The 23,324-nt window shown below is 39.4% G+C and overlaps 2 protein-coding genes across 4 annotated transcripts in view; one reads left to right on the top strand and one right to left on the bottom strand.

Moving 5' to 3' along the window:
• Positions 1–9,702: 9,702 nt before the first annotated feature.
• Positions 9,703–13,803, top strand: ric3a (RIC3 acetylcholine receptor chaperone a). Its single transcript, XM_086194497.1, has 6 exons — positions 9,703–9,904; positions 10,531–10,739; positions 11,003–11,072; positions 11,261–11,357; positions 11,775–11,932; positions 12,082–13,803. The coding sequence occupies exons 1-6, from the start codon at positions 9,787–9,789 to the stop codon at positions 12,861–12,863; spliced, it is 1,434 nt and encodes a 477-aa protein (XP_086050623.1). The 5' UTR covers positions 9,703–9,786; the 3' UTR covers positions 12,864–13,803.
• A 1,045-nt stretch (positions 13,804–14,848) lies between these two features.
• The window catches only part of tub (TUB bipartite transcription factor), a 52,517-nt gene continuing 44,041 nt past the window's right edge, over positions 14,849–23,324 (bottom strand). For all 3 annotated transcript variants that reach the window (XM_086182832.1, XM_086182817.1, XM_086182826.1), the window contains 6 exons: positions 22,510–22,701; positions 22,183–22,295; positions 18,417–18,531; positions 17,902–18,000; positions 17,627–17,798; positions 14,849–16,718 (listed from right to left, as the gene is read on the bottom strand). In XM_086182832.1, coding sequence (XP_086038958.1) covers positions 16,585–16,718; positions 17,627–17,798; positions 17,902–18,000; positions 18,417–18,531; positions 22,183–22,295; positions 22,510–22,701 — 825 coding nt within the window. In that variant the 3' untranslated portion in view covers positions 14,849–16,584. The remainder of the gene's footprint in view (positions 16,719–17,626; positions 17,799–17,901; positions 18,001–18,416; positions 18,532–22,182; positions 22,296–22,509; positions 22,702–23,324) is intronic.

Raw genomic sequence — 23,324 nt, 5'->3', positions numbered from 1 at the left:
TACATAGATGCACTTAAACTGGAAGCAGGAAGCACAGGAAAAGGAGATTAAACGAAACAGAATGGCTGACAGTGACTTCCCTCTGTGAAATTATAGCCCAGCACTGAAGTGAAATTATAAATATTCCAGAAGTTACAGTTGGAAAAAAAATAATGCCAAAAATCAGAGTATGACTTAAGCCACTTTCAGGGATACAAACTAGACAGGAGACCAGCTAACTGGGGCCAGTACGTGCAGCTGGGGACAAAAAATATAAAAGTGGGTTGGGTTAAGGCACTTAGAGTTAAGGTTAGGCCAGTAGTGGCTCAGGTAAGTCTCCAGGAAATCAGTGTAAATATTCCAAAAGTTTGTGTGCGTGTAGCAAATATGTAACAATATCCATAATTTAAGAATTTCGAATTATCTCATGCATTTGTAAAAAGCCAACAGAGTAAGATACAATATGAGTGCAAAAAAACTCTATTGTATCTCAAAGCTTTGATGTGGAACACTTGTCCAAAAACCAGATGACACGAAGCCAAATCTGTCATTACTCTGGCTATAAAATGGTGGATAAATGAGTTTGAGTGTCACTCAATCACTTGCGTTCTCAGCAGAATTTTGAGACATTGAAAACATTTTGAACAACTACATAATTTATCCATATTCAAGCTAGTAGAATGCTAAAAGGAATTAGATACGTGATACGTGATCAAAAACATGTGTGTGCAGAATTCTGGATGTATTTGTGCATTCATGAGCTCGCCACAGCAAGACATACGTGGAACACATGTATGCATGTGTTCATTCATGATTGTCTATAAAAGCAACACAAATTCAAATGACATCCCTTGGTGATATTGTCTGTCCTGCTGATGCTAATACACTGGTGTGTGCAAGCTGGTAACGAAGTCCAACAAAAAAGACTGTCAAAGTCTGGATATTGTTAAGAATGTTCCCTTTCCATTAATCCACTTCTTTCACTTTTTGCAACAGTTCTTTTCTTTTCCTATGAATATAGGGTGTTCACATTTGTGATAGTGTGTCCTTCATGACACTCGATATCAAGAAAAAGAGGGGAAAAAAATTAAACCTTTTCAAAATGTATACTTTAGGAGTACATTGATTTAATATAGCGGCATAAGCCCTTGCACCTACGCTCGACATGCAATTTGGAAATAAATTGACTGATTTAGATAGAGGCATGGGGAGGTGTGGGGAAGAAAATGATGTAAACCTGGTGTGCTACTGTTGAGTAAGGTGACATTGCGCAACAAATCACTTGCATGAATAGAGAAAGAAAACGATTTCTATTTCTAAAAAGTAATTTTGTTTGGGGACGGTGCACTGTATGGCATGTATGTGAATCTATTCCTACTAGAGAGCACGAACATTTTATTAAAGTCAATGTTATATTTTGCTGTTAACATAATAATCAGAAAGGCCAGACTTTCATCCAAAGAATAATAGAATCACATTTATTCCGAGCACATAATAGAAGGCCAGCTGTTATATTCTATCTCCCCCATGCTTTGTAAACTGCTGTGCAGGAGCAGAAATAGTTGACTTTTGAAGCAGCACTCTATTGTGTTTTAATTGAGCCCAATGAAGAATAATTAAGTAATTAAAGACTTGATAAGAGAGAGGCACAGTAAACAGATAAAAGGCAAGTGCTGGTATTAACAATACGGTACACTGCACAGTAAATTCAACATACGTTCAGTGTGGCATCAGTGAAGCAAGACAAAGCATCAAAGGCTCCAACCAAAATGGGCCAACAGTCTGTATGTCATTTCTTAAAAGAGCTTGTGGCTGTGAATATGCACGTGGTCAGATTCAAAATTTAATACTTCCCAGCTGGATTTTGGGAATGGGAGTGTACTGTGATATTTTCACCACTCTGACATTACCGGGTTGATGTGTACTCAGGGGTTTCCATGAGAACGATGAAAGTCTTATTTCAACAATGCTGCAATTATGGGGAAATATGGAAATACATTTTGAGCCAGTTCACAGTTGAGTTGACTGGAATAATAGGAATAGAAAACAGAAACAGGGAGCAAGGGCAAATCAAAACTGTAAAATATAACCTGGATTGAAAAAGAATCCTTACAACAAAAATCCCTAATGCATGGGTGTCAAATACTGCAGTATGACCACATTACTTGGAAGTTATTCCTGTTGCCAAATTTTCCCAAACAGTGGTATCTGCTTTATTCAACGTACAGCAGTCATAATCTCCATTGGCATCATATGCTGCTTGGCAGTGATAATCTATAATCCATTCATCCAGAGAGGGTACACAAATGCATATTTGTTTCCTAGGATTAAAAGCTTATAGAGGGTGTATGGCATGGCCAATAATGTTCATCCATGCCAGCCATGACAGCATTTTCATCTGTATCGTGGGCTTCTAAAGTTAGCATTCCATGTATCTACACACTTACTCCAGTATTTGAAAATGAAAACCCAAAAATGGATAGTCTGCCTTGACAAAGACTCTTTTAATGATATTGCTGCTATTCCAAGGATTGAAATTGAGTCTATAGCCTTGTGGTCAGCAAACAAAGCTGTCACATGGAGGTCGCCAGTTTATGGTCCAAGATCACAAAGGTCTACAGCCATTGCTCCAGTCTAATGAAGTGCTGCATTGCTGGAGAAATAAGGTGCCAGTCATAACAGTGAAGACAATCTGAGCACAATAAAAAACACATGCATTATTTTCAACTGTGACATAGATTTGACTGATTCACTCTGTGCTAAGTCTTCTTACTGCCTGAACAATTCAATATCCTGTGTTGCTGCTGTCAAAACTTAAAGGGTCCGTATGAGATTTATAACATTAATATAGCACCAAACAACAACTGTCCATGCAAAGATTTAGTGGAGTTACGGCATCCTGAGCAGAGAATGAAGTCATTCGCTCCCTCTCTCTGTGTGCGTTTTAATCAGAATTTTGCTTTTCTTTGTTTTGATAGGTGGTTTGGCCACGGTCCCTCAGGGTGAAGGCAAAGTGCCACCCAAAACATACCAACACATCAATCCTAACTGACGAAAGCATATTTTTCTTGAGGTCTGGATGGCTATTATTAGCAGGAGAGCTAGCAGGTTAATAGTTAGGCCGAAGTTAAATAATTTCAGATCATTTCACATTGTTAGTTCCTTATTTTGCCCTCGTGGGATAAAAAAGATGGCTGTACTTTGCAACTTTCCCCCTTTTAATCCAGGAATGAAGGTGTCAAAAAATGTGTTTAGTGACCTTGGTGGTCTGAGATGTAGGTGTGACTTCTGGTGAATGCACAGAAATTTAAATAGTCAGTAAACTTTGTGTTATTCAAATACACTTCCTAAAAAAAGTGAATTAGTGCGCTTCAACATCCCTCACCTGGCTTCATTCTCACTTATGTCTGGAAGCACAATTAGGCTTGATTGTCTTTGCAGGCCTGGAGAAAACTTTGCCCATGTGAAGCATTTTAGGTCACAGCCGAGGAGGCCTGGATGAATGAATATTGTCCAGGATTTCTGCTACTGATGTCAATACAAAAGATTTTGATGACATGTGTTGCTATAAAGTTGTTTGTTTTTGTTTTTGCCACTGTCAGCTAAAAAAATTAAGAAACCTACACAGTTGCAGTACTGCAAATTTTGAATGAAATTAAAATGTCAGCTTAAGTGAAGCATTGTGTTTAGGGCCTACTACTGTATCACTTTAAAGAGTCAACTTACATTTGGCTTTTGAATATTTTTATTCAACTACCACAAGCAAAAAAATGCAAGCTCAATTACATTTTGTTTTCTCCAAAAGACAAAGTACCACATATCTTTAACAAGCTAGTGGTGAATTTTGAGCCGATTTTCCAATGTAGGCTTGTTTTCAACAGCAGCGCTGGTCCAGCTAGCATGCAGGCTACCTTCCTTGCAAGCTGGGTCTCACAAGTCACTGTCTGGTTGCAATTGGGTCTAGAATAGCTTTCCATGGACAAATAACATTGAGTTATTTCCCACTGGCTCAAATGTCTCTATAGTAGTTCTAAAGGGGAAGGGTCTAAGAGGGCAAGCATGTCCCATCACTCTCCAACATCTTAACGTTAGGTTGGCACTTTGTTGGCCATATTTTGGTCGAACAATCACAGAATAAAGGTTTAAACACCTTTTTCACTTAAAAGGTTATATGAACGGTAGAACAACAACAGTGAGGTATTTCAAGTGAGGATTCGAACAATCAAGTTTCAGCAAGCAGCTGTAATTGTGTTGCTACAAAGAAGCCTTGATCTACAAAGACATCAGGGGACAACAACACAACCTCCACCCCAGAAATTATGGCCAAGGCTGTAGGTGCTTGTGTGAATAAATTGAACATTTTTTCAGTTCATTCAGCTCAAAGATTGAGTTGCTATATTTTGTTAACTTTTTTTGAAATTATAATAGTGGCATCACTGTTCAGAGGAACCTCACTACAGTAGTAAAAGTATAATCTGTTTACACCAGATTTACGTGATTAATCCCAACAAGTGATAACAACATTGAGTATTTTCACAATTTCACAAGAGAAAATTACATTCACAACCATAAATACATGGACATTGACTGCATCAACTTTGACTGCAGTATTTGTCTAAACAAAAACAACTTTAAATTGAAGTGACAGTGCTGCTCACTTTGCTTATTAAATTTAAGTGTTGCCCCTTGGTCAGCAAGTATTTATATGCCTTTACTTTATAGGCCAAATGGCAGTTACAAAATAGTAAATGGGCTTTATTTATATAGCACCATCTCTACCTTAGCGGTACCCAGGCACTTTACAGTGTTGTTTCAGTCACACATTAACACACACTAGTACAATGATGCTGGAGGTTGTTGTGCAAGGTGCCAACCAGATAATCAGAAACGGAGTCAAGGACACGTTTTCTGATTCATCATTGAAATGTAGTTGCTAATGATTAAATAGCAACTCTTCACAGCCGTACTAGCAGCTCTCTGAGGCATGGCAACACAAGGTTCACATCAGTGCGCGAACTGGCGACGACTAACAATGTTATATAAACCCGGAACCTTCTTGCTGTGAGGCACCACCGTGCCACCCCTCATATATAAAAAAAAAAATATATATATATATATATATGGCAAATTGTTGGTCATATTTTGGTCAGACAATCACAGAATAAAGGCGGTAGTAGAACAACAACAGTGGCAGTATTCCTCTTTTCATGAAGAGAATACATTGAGCTCAACTTGAAATATCTCAGTCAACTTAGAGGTATTTCAAATGAGGATTTGAACAATCAAGTTTCAGCAAGCAGCTGTAATTGTGTTGCTACAAAGAAGCCTTGATCTACAACAACATCAGGGGACAACAACACAACCTCCACCCCAGAAATTATGGCCAAGGCTGTAAGTGCTTGTGTATATCTATCTATCTATCTATCTATCTCTATATGATATATATATATATATAGATATAGATATATATATATGAGGGGTGGGTATATATATTTATATATATACTGAATATATGAGGGGTGGGTATATATATTTATATATATACTGAATATATGAGGGGTGGGTATATATATTTATATATATACTGAATATATGAGGGGTGGCGGGCTGCACGGTGGTGCAGTGGTCAGCACTGTGGCCTCACAGCAAGAGGTTTCCAGGTTCGAGTCCCGGCTCGGGCACGGGATCTTTCTGTGTGGAGTCTCCATGTTCTCCCCGTGTCTGCATGGGTTCTCTCTGGTACTCCGGCTTCCTCCCACAGTCCAAAAACATGCAATTGGGGACTAGGGTGATTGATACTCTAAATTGACCCTAGGTGTGACTGTGAGTGTGAATGGTTGTCTGTCTCTGTATGTTGGCTCCAGCCCCCCCGCGACCCTTAATGTGTAGGAATAAGCGGAAGATGATGATGGATGGATGGATGAGGGGTGGCACGGTGGTGCAGTGGTTAGCACCGTTGCCTCACAGCAAGAAGGTTCTGGGTTCAATTCTGTATGAATTAATTTTTTTGTTTAATGTGATGAAGGGTGGACATTATTCTTAAGAGTTCCCATTTTTCTTTGTTTGATTCAAGAAGGTAAGAAATTAAGTGGTTGCTACAAATTGATAATCTTAAAAAAAAAAGAAGTAGCTTTCAAAAAGTGTCTTTAACCAAATGAATTGTGAACAAATTCCATCCATCCATTGTCTTTCGTTTATTCCTGTTAAGGGGGCTGGAGCCTATCCCAGCGTCAACAGGCGAGAGGCAGGGTTCACCCTGGACAGGTCACCAGTCCATCACAGGGCCAACACATAGAGACAGACAACCATTCACACTCACAGTCACACCTACAGTCAATTTAGAGTATCAATCAGCCTCGTCCCCTCTTGATGTCTTTGGACTGTGGGAGGAAGCTGGAGTACCAGAGAGAACCCTCACAGGGAGAACATGGAGACTCCACACAGAAAGATCCCGTGCCCGAGCCAGGACTTGAACCCGGAACTTTCTTGCTGTGAGGCGACAGTGCTGACCACTGCACCACCGTGCAGCCTTGTGAACAAATTGTGACGCTTAAATTCAATTAATAGTTGGGAGAACAAAGTTACAATTGATCATCTCTAGTCCACTCAGTAGTTAATTTCTTTAACAAATTGAACAAACTTATTGGACAACATGATCACAATATCTGTACCAACACTGGTGCCATATAATTAATGTATTTAACATATATATATAAAAAAAAAAAAATGTCGAGTCCTGAGCTAGCGGGAGTAGACCCAGATGCAGACAGGGACGCGGAGAGTTCACAAAGGGGTGTTTATTAGAAAAGAGACAAGTATGGACACAAGGGGAAATGAGAGACTGGAGGCTGGAGGCTAGAGGCTATAGACGTGAGACTGGAGGCTGGAGGCTAGAGACCGGAGGCCCGTGACCACGTGAAGGCAGTCAACACTCCTGACAACAGACGCAAAACTGAAGACAATGACCCAACCAGGACAAAGGGAAACACAGAGGTTTAATACACAAGGGAATACGAGGCACAGGTGGTGCAATCAAACAGGCGAGCCACATGAGGCAATCAGAAGGAGGAGCACAGGAAGACAGGATGTGACAACACAGGAAACAAGACAGGGATCACGACAAAAAAACAATTCATTAAGTGTTGTTGAGCTGCTCAGTCCAAAACCAAGCAGTAAAGCAACCATCAATGTCATCCCTGCAGCCCTCCCACTTACAGTAACATGGCAAAAAAAGTTTCATATTTATTTTATAAAGTGGCTTGAAAATGTATACTCTATAATAACCGATAGTTATTTTACTGTCATCCAACAATGAAATTAATCTGTCAACATCAATATTGGTATTAGATGTTAAAGAATTTATTGATAATCCAACAAGTTATGTCATCACTGACAGCTTTGCAAAAATCAAACTAATGTTGATTGATGTGTAGCTGAGATAAATGGATATTAAAGAAATGATTTCTCATAGGTTTAACATTCATCTGGAAGACATGAACACGTGAACATGAACAATAAACTTTCAATAGTTCACTAAGGTAATGAGAAAAGAGTTGTTCGAGATTATCTCTTTAACTGATACAATGTTGAATTAACAAAGCAATTATTTTATATTGTACAAACTAATATTGAAATAACATTATTTTAACATAACATAATTAATGTTCCATCATTTGTTAAGAGCCAAATCAGTATTAAATAGGGTTTCATTAAATATCAATTTACCATTTATGAGCAAAGGTGTTCCCCTGGCTCCCCTGAGGCCGTATCAAGACTCTTTCAGCTCCACACTGATCGGCAGCTTAAGCACCTTAATGACAACTCTGGAGTGTGTGTTTGAATGAGTGTGTCAACCGGTGAATGAAACAACACGGATTATTTTATAAAGTGTCACCATAGTTAAGCTTTTGGTTAGAAATGCCTCTATCTTGCATGTCCACGCCTGTACGATTCATTACTGCAAACAATTTACTTTACAATGTAAAGGGAATTTATGCTGCAAACTCACTTCAATGAAAAAATCAGCAGCTTCTCTCCATACTTGCAGTTTTTTGAGGCAGTTATTTTCTCTGTTAAAATATATTGGTAAACACTGTGGATGCATGTTTGCCACTAGAGGGAGGGTGGGGGGGGGGTTGGGTTGAGGGGGGGGGTGACCACGTTGATGTCTGTATTTCCATATCATCTGTTAAAGGCAACATACCTAGTCAATCTTTGCACATATGCTATCAATTATTTATGCCAAGCCTGCACTAACAGGGTATTTCTGAGGGGTTACCCCATTGATCAGTATTTCAAAAAGCCTTTAGAATCATAATAAGTATTCTGTGAAAGATACATGAGGAGCTACCATATTTGCCATGGTCTTTGCTAATAAGTCCCTTAGGTACCGCTGATCTGACCTCTGTGCATGTTGGCCTGAGTAAAATTGCTTAAACTGGGCTCATGTGCCCTTCAAATCCCCCAAATATACCCACCCTTACAAAACTGCAGCAGATCCTGTTATTTACTTTCATCTGATTTGATTTCCTCCATCCTTACATAAAAAGCACAGTATAAACAGAGAAAGAAATACTACAATATATAGACAGATGAATCCCATAACCCTCTGAGGCAGGATTACTATAACACCATCTGCAATGTTGAATGCTTAACTTTCAGCAAATTACATTTGAAACCTTCAGTGTGTTTTGTATCATTAGCAATAATGTGTTGCATTAAGTCGTGATGTGTTGCTTTAGCGTCAGTTGTGCTCATTTAGGCCACCATTTACGTTTATGTTCTGGTTTTCTTTGAGAGAAATATACACCTTTACACATCATCTGGATTTTTTTTTTGAAAAATAATTGCCTTTTAGAAACTATGACTGATGCCACAGACTTGAACCTTTTAATGGGGATGGTCATTTGTCATAATAGCTGCATTCTCCTCTTTAGTTACACAAAAACAATGTAAAAAAAAAAAAAAAAAAGATGTACAAATTTGGGAGGGAAAATCAATTTCTTGAGTAATTTTGCTTTGTCACTTATCATCTAAATGTTAGACAATCATTAATGACTTAAACTCTGAAATACTGTTTGTTGACTGCTGCGAATCTGAGACGGTGGTTTCCTCTGCAAAGGTGCCATCCTGTAACGTGTCTGAGCCTGCACTGCCATCTGCTGCTGTAAGGTGTGAAGCACATCCAAGGAATAATGGGTTGTTCGGTCATGTGCTGCATTCAAGTGCTCTTTAGTAAATACTTAACCTGAAAATGCAATTTGAGTACTCACACCCATTCTTTTTGTTGTTGTTGTTGTTGTTGTTGTTTTTATAACAGACACTGTCGCTGCCTTTTCTTAAGTGAAGAAAGACAAACAGAAAAAAAAAACATCAAATAAAATTTAAAAGTGGACGTAAAGACAAATCAGATATTAAATCACTCTGACATCTGTTTTCAAAAACAGAAACAAACAGTCACACACATCATGGTCTGCCACTTTCATGACAATTACCATGGGAATTTGATCTCCTCATAACCTGGGATAATTATTTCACCAGTATAAAAACATACACACCAGCGAATCATTGTAACTTTCTATTTGTTTAAGTCTTTATCATTGGTCATCATAGTGCTGATGCGTAGTGCTCTATTTATGCAGATGTATCCCTCTGTTGTTTATAATATTTCAAATGGCCTCTGAAGGCAGCTCATCTAATCCCATCTAATCTGGACAGGAACGTCACCAGAGGAGAGATGACATCTGTGGACATTAGTGTTACTGTTCAAGCGAAATAAACGCATGGCTGTCGTTTTCTGAGACAACAATGTCTATCACAACTTGCCAGAAGGTTACTCTCATATCATGCTCTGTTCTCTGTGTTTCTCTCTTTTTGCCTAGAATGCTTTTACCCAGAGCGAAAAAGGAGATGGGGCAGCCTCAGGGTAAGGCGATTTATCTGACCATCATCCATCCATCCATCTCCATCCTGCTCCATCTTCACTGTTTTTTTTAAACTGCTGCTGTTGCCAGCTGTTGCTCTGAGTACGCATAGTGCTGCAGCTTTAGAGGCCCCTCCATAACGTTCATCATCATGTTATGGAACGGTGAAGAAGAAGAAACAGAATATTTGTAATATGGTTTGTTCGTTGGGAAAAAAATAAACATTTCAGTGTTGTATTTGCAACTTTTAAATTGTTTTAAAACATTCACAAAATCAGATATCATCTTTTGTATACATGTCAATATGAATTCCCTGTCAAGAGTGCCAAGTTGCTGCTTTCAGTGATGATATTTATACTTGCTCTTCTAATACTAACGTGCGCCACTGAGCCTGACAGACACATTTAGAGTAAATACATGGACATTTTGGTGACGGAACTAACATTTCCACTTGATTTAATTGCTTAACAATCAAATAAATTCCTCTTACCTGTTATTAATTTCTGAGATAAGAAATTATTGGCTTTTGACAAAGTATCATCGTGGAATATTGGTGTTTATTCCATCCGATCCTGTTGATTGATGCTCAGCTGTACAATAATTATTCACCGATGTTCATCATCTCCAGTTGGACCTGGGTTCTACCCTCCTGGCATGCATCAGCTGCCCGTGCCGGAGGACTCAGACCAGTGGGGTCTGGACGCCATGACACACAACACTGAGACCACGGTCAAAGTTAAAGGCATCGTACGAGGAAACAAATACAACCTGATGGCTCAAGTCATACCTATATATGGATTTGGCATCCTTCTTTACATCCTCTACATCATCCACAAGGTGATTAACACAAGTGCTGTTACTTGCTGTTACAGTATTTATTACTACTGTTGTTAGTACCACTGCTAATGTTAAAAAGAAGAGGATATTGAATTTATGTAGCACCTGGATGCATTGTACATGCTGCATAAAATACTCAATCGAAATAGTACATGGAATTGAATGTCATCACACTGTAATTATGCCTTTTAGGCATTTTTAAACAGAGTGAGGTTCTTATAATTAATGTGGTTCTCTAATACTGTCATCACATTCATCTACAGCTGACATGCAGGGGCAAGGCCACTAAAACACGGAACTACACCACTATGACACACATGGAGAGTAGGATTAGTGAGTACCCTCAGTATTATGATGTAGTTGCAACTACAAATCAGCTCTGTTCCTACACGACAAGACATACCAATACAGTATATACTGTAACATATTTTATTAAATATATATATATAGAGATAGATATATTGATATATATATCGATATATTATGTATTATATCACTGTTGTGGTTTTTAAATGTAACAGTGACTGATCATGAGCTCGCACAGCTCCAGGAGCGACTGCTTCAGACGGAAAGGATGATGGAGAGGATTGTTTCCAGGAAGAGTCGTACTTCTGGGAGGTACTTTTCACTGCCACAGGAAAACCACAGAAATGACTTCATAATTAACATTCAATGAACAGGTGGAAATGAAGAGGAACGTTATTCAAAAGTGGGCAGATCATCAGCATGTTTGAGTAAAGCAGAAGTGGTGCCGTTTGATTTAAAATCTCTACAGGTCTTGATGATATTAATTGTTGAGAACATTCATTCATGAGGAAAGGGAATAAAGCACACTGTAGTAGCTAGTTTGGTGGATTCTGCTCCTGTCACGGCATATTAAGTCACGACATATTATCAGTTACACTTGCTGTCCTATAGTTGTCAAGGCATTTTTTTTATAGAAAATGCTCTGTACTGGTGTGGGCTGCCACTGAATGTAATAAGGCAGGTGAACACTTTAGAGACAACTTTCCTTCATCTTGTGCTGCTCCCCAGTGGCAAACGGAGGAAGAGTAAAACATCAACATCAAAGAAGGAGGAGAAATTACTCAGGCAACTAAGACAGATCACCCAGCTGATGCAAGAGGGACGGTTGGAAGGAGCCTCGCCGGAGATGGAGGCTGAGGAAGTCCCTTATGGTGCAGACTGGGAAGGTAAATGACAACATTTTAATCCCTACGCTTCCACAAACTTAAAAAAAACAGCGTTTGTCCTCATTTAACTAGTTATGATAAATTGGTTTATCCACCCTCTCTCTCTCTCTCTCTCTCTCTCTCTCTCTCTCTTTTGCACACTGATGCAGGCTACCTCGAGGAGACCTACCCAGAGTATGAGGTGTGCTTTGACAAACATGGATTTCATACTTTCACCCTGGAGGAACCAACTAATCAGCCCACAGCAGAGGCCCTGGCAGAGAGGATGCTGCAAGAGGAGGAAGAGGTTATGGCAAGGAAGCTGTCCATAGTGCGAGAGGAGGACGAAGAGGAGGAGGAGGGAGACGAGGAGGAGGAGGAGGATGAGGACGAAGAGGAGGAGGAGGAAGATACAGAGGAGGAGGAGGAAGAGTTGGAAGCAGAAGCAGAGAAAAGACTTTTGCTGGGTCCATCTCTGTCTGAGTCTGCTGCTGAGGGAAAGCAGGAGAGATGTGGGTTGGAAGTGAGCAGAGAGCTGCAGTGTCTCTCTGGAGGGAAGAAGCAGATAAGTTTCAATGACCACAAAGATGTATTTCACTACCCTAAAGAGGATACTTATGAAAGGGAGGAAGAGGAGGCGGAAGAGGAGGAGGAGGAGGAGGAGGAGGAAGATGAGGAGGATGAGGAGAGGGAGGATGAGTTAGAGGAAGAGGAGGCAGAGGTGGTACAGGAGGAGGAGGTGGATGAGGATGACCCAGTGATGGAGGCAGAGAGTCTGCAGTTTGGTGGGGAAGGCTGTTCCAACCCAGAGGAAGAAGCAGAGGAGGAGGGGAAGGAGGAGGATTTGTTAACATCAGCACCTGTGGAGGCGGGTGATGTTCATCTCCGTGCAGATGTACCTAAAGACGTTGGGGTCAGTGGGCTGAGGATGAGAAACAGGAGGGAGAAGTAAAGGAATTTCACATTTCCCTGCAGGGAACAGTGAAGCGGCAGATCCCTCTTTTGTAAAGATGACAGTCTTTTAGTCTTCTCTGAATGTTGGCCTCTTTTCTATTTTAATTAGCATCCTCTATTCTCCTGTATGGATTTGTTTCATCTTCTTCTAAAAACAAACATTTTCCAGATGCTCAGACTGAAAGAATATCAAAAGCAATAGTCCACCCAAAAATGGGTTTCCCTTTCAAGTACTTTCAGATAGACTGAGCTCATGAAGACGTGTTTTCCTCCTCCACATCACTTCTTTATCACTCCAGAATCCAGATGGAACCTGCCTTGAACATCTAGTTTGAGGCTACTGGCAACTATTAAGCTAAGAGTAACTATTAAGCATCCAGCTGAGTAAAGACTACGGGGAAGATGCACTTGAGAGTTTGTAAATGGACATTTTGGAAAAGATTCGCTATTTGTAGTTGATGGGGCGAGACTAGCTTCAAGCTAATTAGACGTGTCTGGCTCTTCCTGCACTCTGCAGTCACAAAGAAGTGATGGGGGAAAAAAAAACCATCCTTATGACCTCAAGACATCTATTTGTGAGTACTTGAAAGGCAAAACACATTTTTGGGTGCAGCATTTCTTGAAGTGGTTGAATGTTTTATATTCCGGAGGGCCTCCCACATATCCTTTTCCAAGTAAAACATATTTGAAACTTTATCGTATTATAATGTACATACTTTCAAAATTAAAACTGATTTCTGGTTATATGGTTGTTTATTGACTTTTTTTGTAAGTATTTCTCTCTTTCAAGAGGACGTTTATATACCACTAGTGATATCACCATCACACTCACTTAGCGTGAATTGAAGTTTTGCCACAAATTAACACAGTGAAATGGTCTATGACTGAGTGGAACTTGACCCTACCATGAGCTGGATCTGGGGGGACCGGTATGTCTCTGCTCTTGGGGGAAGTCCCCTGCTGGGAGGACTTGGCCTAACGACTTCCCCTAGAATTCATGTCAACATTATAAGCAACTTCAGTTTGTGATCTGCTCTTGATTTATTCTGTTTTTTCAGGAGCAGGGTGTTAATACTACAGTACACAGTCATGGCTTGTTGTTTCCATGGTGGGATACAACATTGCTTTTCAATAATGCGGTTATTGGCATTGCTCTTACCTCTTGGTTTGAATCCATGTTCCACTAAAATTAGCTCATTCCTGCAGGATCGCTGAAGTGTTTGCAAATTATGTGAGCTGGCAATGCAAACATCAAGTATCTTTAATCTTCTCACTTTGGGGAATTCTGTGCAGGTGGTGAAGATCCTCCTCGCGCTGCTGCCATATCTAATTAAGTGCCAGACATAATTAATAAAATAATTGGTTTGAGTTCTTTGGATGTTCTGAAAGCAATATTGTATAGACGCCTTTTAAATGTTTAAGATCCCAGCTGTTATAAAATCCCATTTTCTGACACGTTTCATGGATGTGTAAGAATGTGTCACTATTAAACAACGTTACCTGGTTTTTGACACAAGCACTTTTCTGGTTATGACTTACAAAGTAGATGAAAAGAACAAAATACATATATATTTTGCAGTCGATCTGAATGTCCTGATCCTACGTTGGATAATGATGATAAAGAGGAGTCTTAGAAAAAAAAACACAGAGCTCAGATTAAAGTGATGTACAGAGATATGGAAGTTTGAATTATTTTTTCTCGCTAGTCCAAATATTTAAACAGAAACATTTAAACAGTCATTGACTAAACATTTAAAACAGAATATCCTTCCAATTTTGAGACCTATTCTGATGACGAAGATGGTTTTTGTTGTTGTTGTTGTCGTTTTAAATTTTTCACTAATTTTAATATTGGACATACATGCACACATACATACATACATCAGTGTATTTAGCGTGGATCCTGATATCGACCAGCAAAAAAAGAAAAGGCTTTGATGGAAGTCTGCACCAAAAAGGCAAAGCAGTTTCATTTGACTGCCGTTCACTCTTTTTATTCAAATTTCAGAAGGGATCAAACGAAGAGCAGCTTTGTTTATTTACAGAGAACAGAACATGTATTTTCAACTGAGGTTTTATTATTTTTTAATGATAAAGGAGAGTGTCTATACGGTCACAGTAAGTTGTACACCATTTACTGTACATTACAACTAGAACACTAAAAACAGAAAGTGAAAGAACCTTTGGTTCCCGAACACGTACGAAAAGCAGACTTTACAGCAGGAGTATCAACAATTTTGAAATAGAAACCCAAAATAGTTAGAACACAATTGAGTACAAGAATAGCACATTTGATAAAGATTTCCTCATAACCCACAGTAACAATAGCAGTATTAGAGATTGTTCTTTGCTTTCATTCAGCATTTTTTAATGGCCTATAAATACAAAATACTATCATTTACTGTATTTGAGAAAGGAAATCACCCCATAAGGAACAAAAGCAAATAAATTGAGTAGAAATATATCAGCAATTAACACCCTTCAACATCAACTTAGTGTCAGAGACTCAGGGCCAGTCAGATGTGGAATGTTCCAAACTTCACATCATCGGAGACTAAAATTAATCAAAAAGATGTTAAGGGATTTAAGCATTTAAATTGTGGCAGATTCAAACTCTAATTGTGTGTGTTTGTTGGGAATCAAGCCATCTGTGTTCAGTGTGGTCCTGTAGAGGACTGGAATCCTACCTTGATCTGAGCGCTTTCAGTATCTGAAACAGAATACCTTTATAATCACTGACCTTCTTCTTGCAAGCTGTTCTTTGTAACTTCCAATTATGTAGACTGAATTGTTTTGTTGTTGTTGTTGTTTTTGCTGTTTAATACATCTAAATGCAACAGTCAACTAAATATTTCCAGTGCGTCTGGACACCAGCGAGAAGAACAAAGACCAATTCAAGCTCAGCTCATTTTACAGCCAAGGCATAACACTGGAATTAGTCTTTAAAGGCACAATTAACAATTTACAGCTATATCTTGTCCACTATTGACTTAAAATTAAAGTGCACCATCATCCTTTACATTCACATACATGACACTGTGACACAATATGGTCTGTATGGTACACAGCTTAGTGACATGCCTTCATCCTGTTCATGTAGCTAATTGCTTTGTGTGGATTCTCCTTCCTTCTTTAATGCGCTTGGAGCCAATACTGTTGAAACCGTTGCAAACCCTAAAATAAAATCAACATGTAATAAATACATACATAAATAAAATAAATATTTTTGACATGCATGTTATTTTGAATTCAGCAACTTGATAAGAATTACTCATGCTTGAGAAAGTGTGTGACGGGTTACTTGTCTCGACAAACGACATAAAATTCAGTCAAACTCTTAAAACTTACAGATATGCAATTGTTAGATATAATTCATAAAGAAATGTTAAATTCCTCTAGCTAGTACATAAAGGAACAGTGTTTGTTTTTTTTCATTTAGAATGCTGTTACAGTACAAAATGACTATAGTTATCAAAACAAATGATTTTGAAAGTGGATTATGTTTTGTGCTTGACTTCTTCCACCGACCAAGCCTGTCCGGAGGTCCACACAAACACACACATACACACGAAACTTGAGGCCCATAAAGCATTTTGGGATATGCAGGAATTCCAGGGTAACTGGTGATTTGAAGATCTCAAACCAGCTCCAAGGAAACATGAACAGCCCTTGTTGAGAGGACAGACGGACCATTTCGCCACAGAAGCTCAGGCTGACCTCTATTCACAGGCTAACTTGCTGTCAAAGCTGGAAAGGGCTATGGCAAAGGCTTGCAGGGCACACATTGGGTAATTAAAGTCCATGGTGAAGACATCCTCTGCCACACGGCCAAACTGCATCACAATGTAGTCAGCTGCAGAGGAAAGGAACCAGAGTTTTGAATTAGCTGATGTAAAAATAACTCCTTCCCATCATCCCCTTACATTAAAGCTACAGTGTTGAAAATTAAATGAATAAATGCATTTTTATTTTCTGAAGTAATCAGTGGAGAGAAAATGTACATTACATCAACAGAGCCTAAACCTGAGGATAGTGTGCTGAAACGCTGATATTTATGACTTCACACGAAAGACTGCATGAGTCTATATGTGCCTTTGTCATGGACTTCAACAGACCTACTCTTGCTTTTCTCTTGGTGGTTGATGTATCTATTCATGTAGTTTATCATGTTTGCGTGCTGATGCTTTTACTTTGTTCCTGGCTGCAAGACAAATTTCGCCCTCAGGCACAAAAAATTTGGAAGTTGATGTTGAATCTGAGTCTTTGTCAGATGCTACTGAATGTTTTCTGCCTGTTCGATGTATGGAACCCTGGTCCTTCCAGTTATGGATTTGCCTTGTCTCATCAGTTTTGCTGCCTGGAACCTGCCTCGTTCTTCTTCAGTTATTTATAGTAAATACCATCAGTTCTCCAGTTCCTGCTTTCTTTGGCTGCAGATTTTTTTTTTTTTTTTTTACAATTGGGCCAATTGCTTCCCTGGATTTGTGAGACTTTCATACTTAATTACTTAATAACAAACATTTCTGCAAATAGAATCAGAAACCTTCAGTCTTATAGTACTTTGTGAGCAGGATTTCTCATTTTCAGTGACTATTTTGCCCTCTGATAAACAAAAGTTGAAAAGAGACTAAATTCAGTTATACAGAGGGTGGAGGCAGTGGTGCTGCTGCCCAACACTGACAAGTTCTTTAGAATTAAACTACACAAATCCTGCATCATTAATTGGTTCATCATGTGACTGTTCTGATGTATGAAACTTACGGTCGTTGTCGTGAATGATTTGGAAATTCTTGACGGAGGCCTGAGTGACTCTGCCATGGAAGTTGAGCACATATGATTGTGTGTCATCGTTCCACACTGGTGTCTTGTTATGAAGTTCGATCACAGTCTCCGTGTTCTTGTTCTGCCACCTGGCCAGCAGTGACTCATGGTCCTGTAACGAAGACAAACAGAAGAGCTCCAAACACGGTTACCGTACACCTCACATCAATTCTCCACTTTTTAGACGTGGCAGCTCAGAGTTTGGCAACACATACGTTTCGTGGGCGAATGGACACTCTCTCGTGGTCCATGTTCATTCCAGGAATGATGACACTCATTTTACGAGGTCCTTTGAATCCTAAGACATTGGTTTCCTGCGTTGAAAAGTTTACAAAGTTTAGCAATATACCCTATAAAGTTGTATCATGAAATATTAACAGGTTCACATTTCCAATGAAATCGCTTTTAATAAAATGACAAACAATATTAGTAACAATGTCACCTACAACAACATCAACTACAACCCCTGACTAAATGGAATTCCTAAATTAAACTATATTTCAAAGGCCATGAGAAACATTAACCAAGTCATTGTATCTCCAAAACAAATAGAATTGTTTAGTTTTCATCCTGCTTCCCTTTAGAGCTGTGGTGTTAAACTGTATCATGATTTGTTGGCAGCACATCCAATTACAAACTGTATTCTGTTGCAATGTTGTACATTCATCTCCAAACTCTTTGAAAAAAACAAAACACAGTAAAAGGCTTACAAATATTTTGCTGAACTCACATAGCAAATGGCTGCTAGCTCTTGACGCAAGTTGCTATCTTCAATGCTGGTGGTGGTCTTCATAGGGTTCAGACCGCTGTCATATACAGTGAACTTGGTTCCCATGAGATTAGACCTGCAAAAGAAAGACAATATAATCGAGCGAATGAGTGGCGTCTGTGTATGACAGTGCCGCAAGTTGCAGTGGAGCAACTCGCATCTTTTCTGTTTGAGAATTTACATAATAAATAAAGCAACTGTTGTTTTCAATGTTGCGCTTCTGCTGGTTGAACTGAGGTGGAGCTCGGATGGACCTGGTGGGTTTGAGGATGGTCACGTCTACGTCCTGACAGTACATCATTCAACCACAGAGGAACTTGAGAGGCTCATGCTTTGCCTCTCAAAGGCTTAAATGACCTTCATGAGCATTTTACTATGTAAACAGAAAGCTTACTTATGTTGATTAGTTTAGTTTAGTAGTTTATCTAAATCATGGGAGGCAAAAACGTTTTCTCTTGGAGGGCCAAGACAAACTAAATATGAAAATAAAACATAAAATGCCTTTTGCTTGTGTACCACCATCTGTGCCTTTTCATTTATTCTCACTTTACTTGCAAAAAAAATTGATGTCCTACGCAAAATGTTATTTTTAATAATTATTATTCAAAAAGTGTTTTACCTGATCTACATAAGACGAATCTCAAATGGCCATCAAGGGCTCTATGATACATCTAGTGGGAAAATTACTGCAATGTATTTATAATTTTATATCTTAATACTATATGACAACTGGACTTGAGGTTCTTCAAGATTTTTCACCTCTCATCCCAAAAGCTGGCTGGTTCAAAGAGGTTCCAAGTATGAAACACTTACAGAAAGGAGCTAAAGTCACATGAGTCTCTGCCCTCCAGCGCTACTGAAATTGTAGCTGTTTAGGTTCTGGCTCAAGAGGCAACAGATTGACCTTGACCTTCCAGTCACAAGCTCGCTTCTCTAAACTTAAGGCTGCATCTAACTGAGACACAGGTTTCACAAAGACGCCAGTAACTGCACACCTTTATTTTCTCTCTTACTGTCTGATATAGTTTCTCTTGCAGCGGCACAAATAGCATTCAAACATGGTTCCACAACAGAGCGCTGTCATTTCAGAAACATGGACAGTGCTCTTTGATGCACATTATTAAGACATTTATTTATTAGTCTGAGCTTCATGGTGTCCTGTATCCAGTTTGATTTTTTAAAAGGTAATCAAGAGCTGATTGGCTAGCTTGTAAACTTAGCCATAAAGCAGTTCAGGAATAAGCAAGAACATCAGGACATAGGTCTGAATACTATCGGCTCCACAGACACAGAAGATGCTCCCAAGCAAGGTAAGAAGAAGGTCAAAACGGCCCATAGGTGTCACTGACCCCAAAAAGTTTGAAAAGCCAGGACTCTCCACCTGCCAGCCAGAAATGAAGAGGCGTTTAGAGAGAGATGAACTCATTTATTCTATTTCACACTTTTTTGTGTGGGCCACACCCTAATTTTATGACACCTTTCAAAGCTGTCAGTCTCTGTTATTCTCATGTTTGTCAATCTTATGTAAAACAATAAAATATTTATGGAGCTAAAAGCATCTCTACTAATACTGAGATCATATTAGAGCTTGGATATTGCAACTCCCAGGCAGCACATCAGAAACAAGTCATGCTGAATTCAATACTGACATCAGCAGTGCTGTCAGTGGTGGAACTGGAATTAAATGTCATCCCCCAATCCCACTGACACACTTGCTCATCAAATCACTGCATTAATCAATGATGTCTTTTCCATGTTAATTTGAGTTGAACAGGTCTCACTGCTCCATACAGCATCATACACTCTGTCTCTTCTTGAGAGAAATAACCTCTGGGTTTATTTCAATGCCCAAGCTAAGCCACATTGTTGCAATATGATGAAGTGTGCAAAATAAGTAGCGCATTTGGGTGTTGTATCTCTCTTTTAATGACATGATCTGTGGCAATTGTCAAACCCATTTAAATAAATGTTTTCAAAAAGTGGTGAGGACAATCCCTCAGCATCCCCAACTCAAGTGACACTTATGTGTGCTGCATGTCCTCCATTATATAGCTTCACATTTTGTATCTCTAGGACAAAACTGTTTGTTTCAGAAGACGCCATGATATCCTCACAATAAAGCCACACTTGAGCAAGGAGTACATATGAGAAGTCTAAGTGCTTGAGTGGGATGTTACAGTTTTAAAAAGATATATAGTCAGAGGATCAGATTTTTCACTGCTTTGACAATCCCACAGCTGTTAGCAACATGACTACACAGTATGGCCCATATAGATTATTCCTTTAATCTGCTCCCTCAAGGACTCTAGAGAGGCACAAGATGAAAGGTCACTGTTCATTTAAATTTAGAACCCTATCATTCAAGTGGTTTTGTGATTGCAAAGGTTTGATCAGTGCATCGACCAATGGTCTGACTAGCTCTGAAGATTAAAGGCTGCACAGAGCCATATTTGATTAAACTCTCCAGGAGTTTCCGTGGAGCCCTGAAGCTGTCGCTATGGATTACGTCAAGACTCACTTCTTACCAGTTGTACTGTCATAATATAGCCTTAAACAATGAATAAACTTCTGGAAAATATACAGTTATGATGGAGGTATAAATATACATGACATTTTAGTTAGGCATTAGTGCTGTTACAAAGATAGACAGGGACAGACAGAGAGAGAGGGAACGAGAGACAGACAGACAGAAAGAGCAGCCCAGTGCTTCTGACAATTGTATCAAACAGATTGATTGCAGAAACAAATCTGTGAGACAAAATTTGAGGAGTCTGCAATATTCAAATCCAGACCTGGGGCCTGGATGAGGTCACTCACTACACATATTAGTTCTGTGTATTGTTCTAAAACAATAGCTAAGTCATAGTCACGTGTATTTCAACCAATCATTTTGCTGTTTTGGTTATTTTTCTATGGATATGGCTAGGCTTGAGCACACAAGGCAAAAAATATATAGCTTACACACTAAGTAAAAGGTTACAGTTGTGGTCCTGGAACCACTTATTATGTTAACATAATCTTTTTAACCTAGATTGTACTCATTCCAGAAAAATCCATTACTAATGATTACATAACATCCACTAACAGTGAAGCCCCACATAGTTTATCACTTGTGCTAAGCAGCTTTTGTAGAAAAAAACTGTTTGGTTACACATACGATTGTTTCTTATCTGCTGTACATATCTGAAGTTATCAGAGAAGGAATGAGACAGCAGACTTCAACTGCGCCAAGTAACTGTTCAGATCAATACACATCGTTTAGAATCACAGGTCCAAGGATCACGTTGAAACATTTTATTAAGTTTACGCCAACAGTTTACGCTTCCAGGCTGTCTGGTAGGTGCGGTTTCATAACATGTATGTGCACCAAGGAAGAAAGAACAAGTTGAGAGCTATTACAGCAGCAGTGGACCAGCCCAAAGAGAGTGGGACGTACCGTTTGTGTAGGGCTGTGTATAAGGAGAAGGGCCTTTACGATAGTGGTACAACAATATATAAGTACATAACCTGAAAATTTAAAATCCTTGCCAAATAAGTTTGCACAATAGTCATTACGACAGGTAAATCTCTCTACGTTTCACAGTTTAAGGCGTTTATGAAGTATCATGTTGTGGTAGTGTTCACACACTGCGGGGAGAATGTTCTATGAGCACGTGCGCCAGAGACTTACGCCAGCCGAGCAAGTGACCTTCAACTAAATTGAATGTGTCAAACACTGAGGACTCACCTCAGTTTACCAATGAAGCTCTCTCCACCTCGAGACAGATCAGTGGGATCAATGGAGATGAGGTAATTAGATGTTTTACTCTTTTTCCTCTTTCTGCCTGCTAACAGAAACACCTGAGGCAAAAGGCAAGCAAAATATCAGCATCACAAATAAAGACACCCTGTTCGTGTGGCTAAAAACACATTTTGGAAATTAAATATTGCACTAACTGAGAGAGACTGATCTCAATATTAGTGTATATAACAGGACAAAAATAATTGTCAGTCAAATCCTGCGATGTGCAGCGTGAGTGGTACATTCTGTCATCTGCCCCACGACCTGTCTCACCTTCTTGCCGTCCTCTCTCTCAAGGTGAAGATAGTAGGTGGGATACATCCCTCTGTCCATCCCTTTCTTATCTCTGGTGATTCTGCACTTCACTCTGACCCCCTGGGGTGCAGGTCGGAGAGAAAACTCTTCCAGGTCATCTACGTCAACAGCTGGTTCAGTAACTGGCGGAGTCTGCGCCGAGGCAACTTCCTGTAGGAAAAGACAACCCACCCAGGGCATGACCCCTCTTGAGATAATGGACCGGTGAGTGAGCAAATAGAGGTGCCTTTCATTAGACGAGAGTAATGAGTCTGGAGATCAGAGATCCACTGGGACTGAGAATGAGTACATGGTGTCTAAAATAAGGATCTGGTGTGAATTTGAAAGATTGAATCTGACTGAAGGGGAAAGAAGAAGCATAATTGTTATCATGGGTACAGTAACGGCCTGTATTTCATCCTGAACAGACTCTAGAGGCAGGTCATGATTATCCGACCTTAGCCACCTCTAGTATCATCTCACCTCAAGCAGAAGGAAAACTAAAGCAGACCAAGATGATTTAAACATCACTGAACTCTAGAAGAAAGTAGAGGAAAGGTGAACCTGTTCCCGATGGAAGGTTTTATAACGTACAGTGACTTTTACTTTCCTGAAATACTGCCTCTTGCTTTGAATAAATCATAAACCCTCATAGAGACAAAGCAGCACTTGACATGATGTTTGACAAATCACGATGAACAAAAGAGACATTTAATTGCACAGCAGACCTTGGCAACTCAATGATTTAAAAATAAGTGCTAAAGGCAAAAGTGCTTATGTGTGTATTAAGGTTG

This window comes from Aulostomus chinensis, chromosome 2, assembly GCF_037954235.1.
Source record: "Aulostomus chinensis isolate RoL2024-O1b breed Wild chromosome 2, RoL_Achi_v1.0, whole genome shotgun sequence".
Lineage (NCBI taxonomy): Eukaryota > Metazoa > Chordata > Actinopteri > Syngnathiformes > Aulostomidae > Aulostomus > Aulostomus chinensis.
The sequence above is the reverse complement of the archived record's forward strand: the minus strand, read 5'-3'. Positions and strand labels throughout refer to the sequence as shown.